Source organism: Canis lupus, chromosome 17 (assembly GCF_003254725.2).
Source record: "Canis lupus dingo isolate Sandy chromosome 17, ASM325472v2, whole genome shotgun sequence".
Taxonomy (NCBI): Eukaryota; Metazoa; Chordata; class Mammalia; order Carnivora; family Canidae; genus Canis; species Canis lupus.
In genome coordinates this window covers 36,596,562-36,610,030 of record NC_064259.1, presented here as the reverse complement: position 1 = coordinate 36,610,030, position 13,469 = coordinate 36,596,562, and the positions used below count along the sequence as shown (strand labels likewise).

General features: G+C 38.4%; 1 protein-coding gene across 10 annotated transcripts in view; it reads right to left on the bottom strand.

Moving 5' to 3' along the window:
- Positions 1-2,101: 2,101 nt before the first annotated feature.
- Positions 2,102-13,469, bottom strand: part of TMEM87B (transmembrane protein 87B) — a 55,555-nt gene continuing 44,187 nt past the window's right edge. For 6 of the 10 annotated variants that reach the window (XM_049095511.1, XM_025453948.3, XM_049095516.1 and 3 more), the window contains exons 17-19: positions 12,111-12,163; positions 9,690-9,720; positions 5,058-8,560 (exon numbers count right to left, since the gene is read on the bottom strand). In XM_049095511.1, the coding sequence (XP_048951468.1) occupies positions 8,501-8,560; positions 9,690-9,720; positions 12,111-12,163 (144 nt within the window). In that variant the 3' untranslated portion in view covers positions 5,058-8,500. Of the gene's footprint in view, positions 2,553-5,057; positions 8,561-9,689; positions 9,721-12,110; positions 12,164-13,469 lie in introns of those variants that run through there. The other 4 variants (XM_049095513.1, XR_007402921.1, XM_049095512.1 and 1 more) reach the window with 4 other exon arrangements.

Below are 13,469 nucleotides of genomic sequence, written 5' to 3'. Positions count from 1 at the left end.
AACATTAAAACACTTGACCGCAAATGTTTTTTAACAAACACCCCCAAGAAAAAAGCTTTTAACACTGGGCAAGTTCTGGTCCAGGTCAAATGAAGACAAGCCTTTCTAGCAGTGAATTCCAAGGAACTAGACCCATCAATGAACACCATTTCTTTGGTAATGAGATTTTGAAATATCTCCGGCTCCATTCTGCTCCTTGCAGTACTGGGTGTGTGGGCCCTTAATTTTGAAGGCCACTACTGAGCTGGGGAACAAAGCAGGGGAATAGGAGAGATGGAAGGAAAGCTTGGTGTTCCTCCTGAAATTCAGGCATTTTTTTCTTGAGTAAATATTCCTTAGGTTGTTGCAAGACTGGTTAATTTCCAGAGTTCTTAAAGTCCTGAAAGTTTTTATGAATTTTTCATTGTTTTTATGAAGGGACAAACTCCCAGAGGTCCTTAGTCCCTCATTATCTTTGATGTCACTCCCACATCATTTTCTTAAGCAGGGGGTTTACTTGGTTGGGGTCAAGTCCAACTTTATCTCCTATGTTAGCAGAAATCTCCAGTTCTACTTTCTTAGCTTTGGATAGGTTGCCTGGAGTCTGTCCCATACATGCATCGTACAGGGTGAGCCAGTGATTTGGGAGGTTTATACACAGAATATGGTGCTTACCTTCTCTGTGTTTCTCTCTTTCAGTAATTATCTTACTTTCCAGCTGCTGTTCTTCTAATCTCTGTCTTCTTCCAATTCAGCAAGGAAAAGATCAGGTTTGTTTTTTTTTTTTAAGACTTATTTAAAAAAAAAAAAAAGATTTATTTATTTTTTTATGAGACACACACACACACACACACACACACAGAGGCAGTGACATAGGCAGAGGGAGAAGCAGGCTCCTCGTTGGAAGCCTGACATGGACTCCATCCTGGATCCCCAGACCATGCCCTGAGCAGAATGCAGCCACTCAACCGCTGAGCCACCCAGGCATCCTAAAGATCAGGGTTTGTATCTGGGTTTAATCTCTATACCTGGCAAGAACTGTAGCCTGCTATCAGAGTAAAAGCAAAAAAAAAAAAAAAAAAAAAAAAAAGGGGGGGGGGGTGGAAATCACCCAGTGCAGTTTGCTTCCCCAAGTGTTGAGTCCCTTCCTATGCCTCTTGCTTTGTGTCTGTCTTCAATGTCTTCATGTAGTTATCATTTAAGTTTTGTCTAGAGTTGTTATGTGTAGGGAAGTTTGGCCCAGTAGAAGATACTTCTCCATGATCAGAACTTGACATCCACAAATGCATTTTACAATAATACAACTATTTATCTATTTTTAATTTTTTTTTTTTTTTATTTATGATAGTCACAGAGAGAGAGAGAGAGAGGCAGAGACACAGAGGGAGAAGCAGGCTCCATGCACCGGGAGCCCGACGTGGGATTCGATCCCGGGTCTCCAGGATCGCGCCCTGGGCCAAAGGCAGGCGCCAAACCGCTGCGCCACCCAGGGATCCCTTTATCTATTTTTAGTTAAAAATATTTTATTGGGATCCCTGGGTGGCTCAGCGGTTTAGTGCCTGCCTTCAGCCCAGGGCGTGATCCTGGAGTCCCGGGATCGAGTCCCGCATCAGGCTCCCTGCATGGAGCTTGCTTCTCCCTCTGCCTGTGTCTCTGCCTGCCTCTCTCTCTCTGTCTCTCATGAGTAAATAAATAAAAAATCTTAAAAAAAGATTTTATTTATTTCAGAGAGAGAGTGACAGGCATGACTCAGGGGAAGGGCAAAGGGAGAGAGAAGCAGACTCTTCACTGAGCAGGGAGCCTGAATGAGACCATGACCTGGCTTAACCCACTGAGCCACCCAGGAACCCCTACAATTCAGTTTTTAAAAAGTAAACCCCCAAAGGGCTCTTAGGTCATGATCCTAGGGTTCTGGGATCGAACTCCACATGGGGCTCCCTGTTCAGTGGGGCAGAGGCGCTGCTTCTCCTCCCTCTGTCTTTCCCCCTGCTCTCCTGGCTCATGCTCTCCTTCTTAAAAAAAAAAAAAAAAAAAAAAAAGATGTAAAATTTCATAGTGAAAGGGTAGCTTGTTCATTCCCTTAACAGAAATGTCTAATAATAATTCTTTGGAAGCAGGTACATTAATGGCCAAACTTACTTTTTTATTTTTAATAAAAGGAAAGATAAAGTTTATGGAATATTTTTTCAGTGATGCTAAGAATAAAGTAGACACTGGCAGTAACTCTCTGGACTCCACTATGCCCCAAATTAAGCTGTAGAGAATCCGAATGACAGTTTTTATTGTAGTGACACAGTCTGGAGGCTAGAATGAAAGACAACAGTCATATAAAATTATGTAGCAAGGGATAACCAAAGCCTATCAACGGTATTTCAAGTTTTGATATGCAGTTCAACCCTCCCATGGCACTAGACTCCCTCTCCCCCCAAGGATCCAGAGGTGAGAAAAGCAAGTAGAGGATACAGGTTTCAATTTTAGCCTGAGGGATCTGGAGCCAAGGAAGATTTCCTGGTTCCCCATTTTCTCACCTGTAAATGATCTCAGAGGCCCGGTCCAGCTTCCAAGTTCTAATTCTGAGAGAACAGGAAGTGCACCAAAATGGTAACTTTATCAAAAAGTTTTGTTTTTTTTTTTAATTTCACTTCTATGTTTGTTTAGTGGCCTTTGGTAAGTAAATTAAAGAAAATTTTAAAGGCAAGAATTAGAGGTCAGAACTCTTCAGAGAAACTACTTTGGCACCATCTGCTGGATAGCTTTTAAGTTTTCCTGTACCTAAACTTCCTTTGCAGTTTCTTATTAGTTTTCCACCATGATTTAAAGAATATACTGTCAAAATTATTTACATCTGAATTCAGTACCATACCAGCTTATGTTAATAGGAATTTAGCTGTAAATCCACTATTACTTAAGGGGCATAACTTGTCCTGCCAGACTTCCATCACAACATATGTAAACAAATCTTAGAATGAATTTCATATGGAGGAGTTGATTTCAGATAGGTCTCAGCAGCCTCCCAGACAATCGCTGATGCATTTTTTTTTTTTTAACTTCACTGTGTTGTGAAGCCTTGAGTACCAAGCACTTTGGATACATGAACTTAATCATCTAACAAGCAACCATGTTTCCTCTCTGCCCAGAATTTTGTGGAAATCTTTCAAGGGTGCTTCCCATCAGTATTATACTAGCTTTCCATTTGTCAGAAGGGTGACTTTGGGCAAGTTATTTAGCCATGCTGAATCCTTTTTTCTCCTTTATAAACTCACTGGCTATACCTACACCTCACTGGCTACAGAAACTACAATGGTTAGCAGAGTCCGCCACTCTGTGAGCATTCCCAACCTTTCTAAACTGTCAGTGTTGTTATTACAACAAGCTTCCTTTCCCTCGTGGGAATACCCATCTTGGCCACTCCCAAAGCTGGGAGAATTTCTAAGAATGTTCTTCATGTTCCATCTATTTGGGGCAGGATGGATTTTATTTATTAATGGATTAAGCTGTGTTCTGAGACCATGCACTTTTGGACTATCACTTTTTAGATATTTATTTCTCCATATTTTACCTTCGAAAATAGAAGTTTTTGTCTCCCTTGTCCACTGCACCCAAATAATCTGTGGCAGAAGCCACTAGCTGTCCCCCAAATCCATCCTCTCCTTCATAGGGTAAAACAGCATGGCTCTTATTGCCCAGATGACTGACAGTGTGGCCATGTGACTGTCTGCCCATGGAATATGCTTAGAAGTAATGAACACCACTTCAGGGCTTTGCTCCACAAAACTTGAGGCTGTCCTTTCTCCTTCTGTGGCTACATGTAGATGATAGTCTCTAGGAACTAGGGGGCCCACAAGACAGAAAGAAACTTTGGGTCCCTGAGGGATGTGGGGAGGTAGGTTGCCCTGCCCACCTCTATACCATCCCAGAACTGTTACATAAGGAAGAAATAAACTTTTTGTCTTAACCTTCTGAGATGTTGAATCACATTGTGACCACAGCTTAACTCAATCTAAACATTAGCCATTTCCACTCAATCCTTTCTCTACTTTGTGTTTTCACGGATAGGAGTTCACAACAGTGACTCTGTGCCTTATTTCTTCTAAGTATTTTCTTTTTTTTTTTTTTTAATGATAGTCACACACACACACACACACACACACACACACACACACACACACAGAGAGAGAGAAAGAGAGGCAGAGGGAGAAGCAGGCTCCATGCACCGGGAGCCCGACGTGGAATTCGATCCCGGGTCTCCAGGATCACGCCCTGGGCCAAAGGCAGGCGCCAAACTGCTGCGCCACCCAGGGATCCCATCTTCTAAGTATTTTCTATGTTATTATGAATGCTTCATAATTTAATGGTTGTAGTATCCCATAAACTAGCTGGCTAGACAATAATTCACTTACTATTCTATTGTTGACATTTAGTTGGTTTCTAATTCTACTGTAAGTAATGTTATAATAAACATTTTTATGTAGAATCATTATTCTAGTTTGAATCATTTTTTAAAACATCACCAGAATTGGCAGCAATCAAAGGTTATAGACACATTGTTGAACTTCATTTCACAAAGACTGAATCAAGCACATTACTATCATTAATGAGTGTTTTCATTCCATCAGACTTTGCATGCAAATGGATTTTACAAATGTGTTAGTATAAACCTGTTAATTTAATTTTTAGAATTCCCCTTTTGTATTTTGCATTGAAAAAAAAAGATTTTATATATTTATTGAGAGAGAGAACACAAGTGGTGGGAGGAGCCGAGGGACCGGGGGAGAAAAAGACTCTCAAGTGGATTCCCTGCTAAGCGCAAAGCCCAACTCGGGGCTTGATCTCGTGACCCTGAGATCATGACCTGAGCCAAAACCAAGAGTTGGACATTTAACCGACTGACCACCTAGGCGCCCCATATTTTGGATTTCCTTGTTCACTACTGAGGTTGAACACTTTTCCATATCTGTTAATTACTTGCATCTTCTTTTTTAAGATTTTTGTTTATGGCCTGCCATCTATTTGGGTCTACATTTCCGGCAGCTGTATATAATCTAGCACTAATAGATATTAGAATCAATCATCCAGAATTTCTGAAAGCATTTTATTAAAAGTCAAAACAAATATTAAGGCACAAAAATACATCAACTTTTCAAACAAAAATATTCGAAAGTTTTGTCCTACATTCAAAGCAACTTCTTCCAAATTATACAATAATTTAACCCTTTTAAATAGAAAAATATAACTTCTCAAACCCCTACGTTTTCTCCTCAAATACATGAATGATTTCCTAATTCTAGAGAAGTTTCTTAATGCAGTACTGAGCTTCTATATATATTGTACATTTCCTTAAAATCCTACTTCTGTCACTTATATACATTTGATATGTTTAGAACTTTAACCAATATGTTAAACTTCTGTCTTCTAAGTATAAGGCTTGGGGTTTTGTATTGCTTATTGCATGCTGTTGATCATAAAAAGATATATTAAGAAAACTAGTGATTTTTAAATCTAGCATATTTCTCCACTTTACACTAGTCAAGTATAGCTTAGTGCAATGGACTCATACCCCTTTTATCTCTTTAAAGTAAATTCTACCCCCAACATGGGGCTCGAACTCATGACCCCAAGTTCAGAAGCCACATGTTTTACTGAATGAGCCAGGCAGGCACCTCAAACCCCCTTTTTTTAAAAAAGGAGAAAAATCAATCTATATGTACATTTTTTATACTTTCAGTCTTGACATTATAGTAGTGCAAACATACTGTATCACAGAGGAAAAGTTGGTTTTCTCTATAGGATAAGAAAGATTTTAAAATGATCTCTTTACAGGAAAAGTAAAGGAGTATTATCTCTGTCTTAAAAAATGCACATATTCATCTATTTTTCCTTATTTCTGAAATAAATTAACAATCCTTTAAAGCAGATATTTAAACATTAATCTAATTCAAATCATGAAAATTCCCTTGTAAACAAATTCCACACATCACATAAATCCAACATGACTTGCATAAGAACACTTTAGCATTTTGTCTAGAAATACATAAAACTGAACTCTTATGCTCAGTTCCCTTCATTTAGAGTAAGAACCGTCTTGATGGCATCCCAAGAATAAACTGATCTGATAGCCTCAAAAGCTTGGGTGACCAGTTTCTGGACACTTCATGCAGAAGCTGGGATAATGAGCTGTACTGTGGCCCTGGGTATCACTTCTCCCCAGCGTCCTTCAGATGAACTACAGCTACAGCCCTAGGGCACCCCTCCTGTTTATATGAGGGAGCTAAGAGGACCCTCCACAGGAATACTCAATTCAGGTCAAGAGACATCAACTGACGACACAAGTATCACTGAAAGTGATAGATACTGCATATGCCCTTTGAAAAACAACATTTCTGATGAGCTTATCAGGAGGGAATCCTACTTTCTCTAGAAGATGAAAAAAGTTTGCATTTCAGCCTGTAGCTGAGCTATACACATCATATCCTTTATCTTTACAGCTGCAGAAAAAGGTGTTCTCACACCTGCTGCTGAGGTTATACAAGAGGCAGTCTCCCTTCTGCTCACCATCAACTCCCCTTCCTGCTCCACTCCATTTGTAGCTCCTACAGGCTGGAAGGCTGGCACCCTGTATTTCAAAATTCAGCTGGAGCCATATGATGAGCTAGTGGTCTGCCTCAAAGTCTGGGAATGGGATTAGATAAAAAAATGTTAGGAATGAGAAGGCAGGGTTGCCTCCAGCTCTGAAACTACTGAGCCCAGGGTAAAACACACCAAAACCAGAATGGATATAAATGCTGGGAAATGTAGTGGGTGGGGACCTATTATTGTGGAAGAAATGGAAGGAAAGGGCAACCCTGGTGGCTTAGCGGTTTAGGGCCGCTTGCAGCCCGGGGTGTGATCCTGGAGACCCGGGATCGAGTCCCACGTCGGGCTCCCTGCATGTAGCCTGCTTCTCCCTCTGCCTGTGTCTCTGCCTCTCTCTCTCTCTGTGTGTGTGTGTCTCTATGAATATATAGATAAAATCTTAAAAAAAAAAAAAAGAAGAAATGGAAGGAAAGAATGGAACCTGTAGTAACTGACACTCTTTTCCTAGGGAGGATGCCCCACACTGTTCCATGTTCCCTACTGAAAATAAATTTGAAAGTATCTTTCAAGGCACATTACTACTAGAAATTTTTTTTGTTAACTCCTATGACATGAGTAAATGAGAAATAAATTGAAAAGGTAGGCTCTTGAAAGAAAATGTTTTATGGCTTCACGATGAAAATTAATGGTTATATTTAAGTGTTGGTACTGGTTAAGACTTTAAATGCTTCTCAATCAAAATTCTCTGAAGTCATTCTCAATTCACAAGGTTAGAACACCTTCAAAAAAAGATATATAAGATTCTAACTTTTATTCCTATTCTTAATGTTCACTAGCCCTGTATCTTTGGTCACAAAAGCAGCAAAACATTCACATTTCCATCATACTACATTCAACTACCTTTCAAGTTTTGACTGTTCTGCACCTAAAATAATATTAAAACAAAAAATTTTCAAATCATATATTACATATGTAATGTAACAAAATGATGTGTAAAACATGGTTCAAGGTTAAGAAATTAATTACAAGATTAATAGAGATGTACTATGCAGGTAAATATATGTTTCATTATGAAACCAGATAAGCCAAGATTATGTAAAGGATGCTCTAGTGTCTGCAAAGTTCACTGGTAATGAGCCCCCCAGCTGTCCAGAGAGGAACCGCTCTGGGGAGCCATGCAGTGACCCCCAGACATATTCGGCAGCAGCACGTGTACTTACAGCCTGAGTGAGGGGACAATGGCAGAGCAAATCTTTGGAAGTGACCATCATGGCCTCTTTCCTGTGTACTTGTATTCCCCTGAGCTCAGACAGAGAGGACCTAGCTCTGTGATTTGATGTACATGGTGATATTTACAAACGAGGACTTTGTGCAGACCCGTATGTATATGTATACACACACACACACACACACCTAACCATACAAACATGCTTATGTTCTAAGGCTAACCAAGTTTTACTTAATTTCAAATTACTTCAGTATAAAAGTCAAAGAAAATTATTACTGCATCTAGTAACTCTAAACCCACGAAATGGAAACGCTGCTTTACCATACAGGAGAACCACATCATCTACCTTAAAGGTAGTTGAGGAATTGTAGGAGTGTTTATGTAAAAAATATTTTTAAATCTGGAACTGTTAAATTTTCCAGTGAGAAGAGAAAACCCAAATCCACATCCCTGCCACCTCTTAGCTAAGGGCATCTGGGCATATTTCGTTATCATAATACTTAGGTTATTTCCAAATCCAGGCAATATGATGGACATTAAGCTCACATTCCAGAGTAGCTTAAAATGGTCACCAAACCCTCCTACTAACTGAATTGTTGTAATACACAGATTTCCAAGATAATGCAATAAAACCTTGTTGCACTATATCAAAACAAAGCTCTTTTTCAGTCTTGAGGAAGTCTTTCACCGTTAAGTAGGTTTAATTTATATGGGTTCCAATCACATTATCTTTTCTGAAGAGAACATTTTTTCTGCCATTTCAGATCTGGTCATGATTTCCTTTAAAAAAAAAAAAAAAGGATGATATGCTTCCAGATGTCGATGCTCCTTCCAGAACATAACAAAATTCCCTAATCTTTCAACAGTCACAATTTTGTGGGGAACTAATATATTCCACGACACATACAGAAATATTAGATATAGAAAAAAAACACTGGATAAGCCACACTTCCTGGTGATGTATGGTTGATAGTCATTGACAAGTTTAGAAAACTTGAACATCCTGCTAGCTGGAAAACATCTGGAGTTCAGAATTACCAGTGAGAAGCAGGTAGGGGGTTAACATGGATTTCTTAGGCACCTGCCTCACTTTATACAACTCATGTATTTTGAAATTATAAAATATTTATGACATGAATCCTCTAAATGCCCCCCTTTAAAAGTAATTTTTCATAGGGTATCTTTCTGTAGAGTTCTAAATCCTGAAGTTCAACTGCTTTATAGCCAGGTGCATGTCTACTGCAGCTTCCTTGAAACCTCCCGCCACTGTCAGATCAACCTGCTGTGGTTGCTCACCTCTTACCTTCAAGTCTACAGAGCTGCACTTTCTCTCCTATTCCACAGCTGTCACCTAAATCACACCTGAGCTACCACTCATTTCCCTCTACTGTTTCTTCCTGTAAGGTCATGCTCCCTACATCCACTCTTTAATTTTTACAATTCAGACTTCCCATCTTGGGCCATCCTTCAATGTCCAGATGATCCATAACTCATTTTTCTCCCCCAAACCTTCCCAAATTTATATCCTCTAAATCCTATCTCCTGCTTAGTAAATGAAAATGAGATAGAAACTCTATTTAATTCCTCAGCAAAACAGCTCAAGTGTAAGACATTTATTCAGACAAAATGCCATCTCAGAGTATTCTAAACTCTTATCAACATATAAGATGTTGGAAAATCATAGTCCTGAAACCTCATAAAATAATTCTCCCTTCCTTCACACCAACAAGTGTTTATCTCACTGTTGTTTTAAATGAGGATCGAGCTCCTTTATACTTTACTGACAAATCAGTGCAGTCTTCCAACCTGCTCAATCTGTAATCATTTTACAAAGTTCCAGAATTTCTTTCTGAAATACATTTTTACTCTGTGAAAACACCACCAAGAAAATAAGCAAAATATGTTTTACCTCATCTGAATCCACTAACACTGGAAGAGCTCTGAAACAAAACAAAAACAGATTAATAATGTTCTTAAAAGACTAGTGTATGTAAATAAATATATGCATATTCTGTGATCTACAAATTCTCATTCCTGGGTGGACACAGCCCACAGAAATAAACACCTAGGTTCACCAGCAAACATAGAGAGGAATTTTCATATTGTTCTTAATAGCCCCCAAACTGAAAATAAACCAAATAGGTGAACTGTAGTATATTCAGGCAATGGAATACTATACAGCAAAGAAAATGAATGGCTTGTCAAGGGATATATTTTTTTAAACTGATACAAGTAATCTACCATTAGAGACATGGAAACAGCAGCACATTTTGGAAAGTGGTCTTGTGATCTGGGAGGAAAGCAAAGAGATTTCTAGGGCCCTGGCGATGTTCTATTTTTTTTTTTTTTTTTTTACCTGAGTGCTAGTTATACAAATGTGCTCTTATTGAAAATTTATTGGAGCTTAGGATTCTACACCTTCCAGTGTGTGTGCTATACTTTAAAATTTTTTCAGTTAAAAACTGAATGTAAAAATAATCATAACTTCAAAATGTAAACAATAACAACAACAACAAAAAACCAAAATGTAAACAAGGCAAGATAAAAAATTCTGGAGGCAAATATGTTGGAAGAATATCCATGAATACAGCATACAAATAAATAATTCCAAACATAACTGACACCTAACTACATATTTGTTTTTTAAGCCACTGCTATTTCTTACTTTATACAGCTGGACAAGTACCTGAGTAGTGATGTACTATCTAACCGACGTTGCGTGTTTTTGTGAGAACTTAACAGGGATGAATAAGCCTGACTCTAGTAATCATTTCATTATGCTTATGTAGAGCAAATCATCATGTACACTTTATATATATACTAAAAAAAAAAGAGAGATGAATAAACATATTATAAAAGGTGGTATTTATGGAATCAAGTATTTGTTTAATTCCCATATCATTATTACTACTGACTGGAGGTCTACCAGTGAAGGTACTGGAGAGAGAGTTATACAATATAACCTTTGCTTGGGAAAGAGAATATGGGTAGAAAGAAAAGCCAAGTGTATAGCCTCAATGTGTGATGATTGCCCTCGCTGAGAGGGAGAGCCTAAAGGAAAAGTCTATGTAGCTCTCTGCAACATGCAAGTCCCATTACTGAGAGACTTCCAGGATGCCATTTACAGAGTAGCCTATGGTGGAGGTAGAAGCAAGGACGAGAGACAAGCCAGGTGTGAGAAAAGGACCAGGTTAGGTTGTTGGTAATACTACTATTAAAGAAAATCCAGGGGAGAAGATTGCTTTAGGGGAAACGTGAACCAGAACCTAGTTGTCAGAAGCCAACCGTTGGGTGGCTCAGCACTGTGTTTGGAGAAGAACACTAGCAATCTTAAAAACAGTTCCTTGGTGAGGTTAATGACTATTTAAAACTTATTAATATGTATTCAGTGCATTGAAGAGGGAGGTGAACTCTGCTGTGTCCTTTATAGCTTATCAGAGGTAAGAAAAAGTTATACTGTCTATCTCATGATAGACTTCATCACATGGTAATTCATGATTTTTTTCAAATTGTCCAATGCAGGCAAACAGAATTTCATACTAGACAGGAACTGCTTAAATAGGAAGTAAATGAGAGAACAGAAAGGAAAGAAAAGCATATGAAAAGGTTATCATATCTGGCTATCCCACTGTTTGTTTTCTGTTGTGGAAATAGCTACACGGAATTCTCATGTCAAACAGAACCTTCACCTTGATTAGCTCAAAGTCCCTGAGGGGCTTTATCTGCACTCTGTTTTTCCTATGCTCATGTTTGTCCTCCAAAGGCTTCCCCAGCATGTATGGTATTGTAGTTCCATGTGTTTGAAAAAAATGTTTTACATATGTTTGAACTTTCTCATAATACAAAGTTGAAACAAAATAAAATGATTCTAATCCTGAAGAACTCAGATCGGGAAAGGCTGGAGTTGGTTATAGGCCACAAGTATTAAAGTAGTTGCTGTTCAGGGAAAAATGGAGGAGAAACAAAAAAGGCAGGGCTGTGTTTTCTTTGTAGTTTGACAGGAAATCAGTCATTCGCTAGTGATGGGGGCCTATAAAAACATATGGAGGTGGGGATCCCTGGGTGGCTCAGCAGTTCAGCGCCTGCCTTCGGCCTACGGCATGATCCTGGAGTCCCGGGATCAAGTCCCGTGTTGGGCTCCCTGCATGGGGCCTGCTTCTCCTTCTCCCTCTGCCTGTCTCTCTCTCTCTCTCATGAATAAATAAATAAATATTTAAAAAACCCAACATATAGAGGTACAACATTCGAAAAGCACATGACAAAGTATGAAAATTATCTCTTCATACGATATGCTAAATTTTAGACTCAAACGTTAACAGAGAATATTTACACATCTGTGAATGAAGAGGGAATATTTTCTTCCACCCACTTCAAATCTTCATCCTGTAGAAGTAAATATTTATATATTAGCATTTGCTTAGTATCTCCTGAAAGTAGAATGTTAAAATACAATGCATATAAATTTATTTTTTTGCATATAAATTCAAACATTTAAATTCAAATGCATGATTCTTTTCATTTCTACATATCTTAAGAAGTTGGCACTTAATGCCACACAGAAACTATGCCAGAATTTTCTTAAATAGCAAACAAACTAAAATTTGGATTTCAAAATTTTGTACTTCTTCCTGGTTTTTGTTAGATTCATAGGTATTACTTTGTGTCCTGAAAAACCACAGTAGAAACACAGTTGAGGGACACCTGGGTGGCTCAGTGGTTGAGCCTCTGCCTTCAGGTCAGGGCGTGATCCCAGGGTTCTGGGATCGAGTCCTGTAAAGGGCTCCTTGAATGCAGCCTGCTTCTCCCTCTGCCTGTGTCTCTCATGAATAAATGAATAAAATCTTAAAAAAAAGAAAAAGAAAAAAACACATTTGATTCATAAGACAGAGAACAGCAAGAATATTGATTTTTATTGTCTTATTTTTTGCTCCCAGCATTCATTATACTTAATTTGTTCAAGTTTATATATCATGAGTTTGTAATTTTTCAACAGAAAAAGATGACAGTAACAATACTCTAATTTTACAAAAGCTTATTTATTTCTGTTGCTTATATTTATGCTCATCTCTTCAGAGACAAGAAAAGGAAAGCAGGTCAGTCATGGTATCTGTTTTTTAACAGAACTTGCTTATGGTTATCTCACTGAGAGAAAGAAAAATAAAGGGTATACTAAGTATTTTGATTTACAAAATAAATCAAATGTTTCTTTGTGATCTACCTGGCTCATGGAATACTCTGGTTCTAGTATTAATCACATTTTGCTCACCTACAGACAAAGTGATAGAACCAGTATTAACAAGAACCCCAATTCTCTGAGTGAGTCTCAAGAAGAATTAGGTTATGAGTTTGGGCTTCTGGTCAAGAGATGACTGCCCGTAATTTAAGGAAATGAAAAAGTATACCCTTGATATGTTTGTAAGCATTGAGTTTTATTTTATTATTTTTTAAAGATTTTATTTATTTATTCATCAGAGACCAGAGAAAGAGAGAGAGGCAGAGACACAGGCAGAGGGAGAAGCAGGCTCCATGCAGGGAGCCCGACGTGGGACTTGATCCTGGATCTCCAGGATCACACCCTGAGCTGAAGGTGGTGCTCAACCGCTGAGCCACCCCAGGCTGCCCCGCATTGAGTTTTATTTTATTTTTTTATTTTTTATTTTTTTATTTTTTTAAAGATTTTATTTATTTA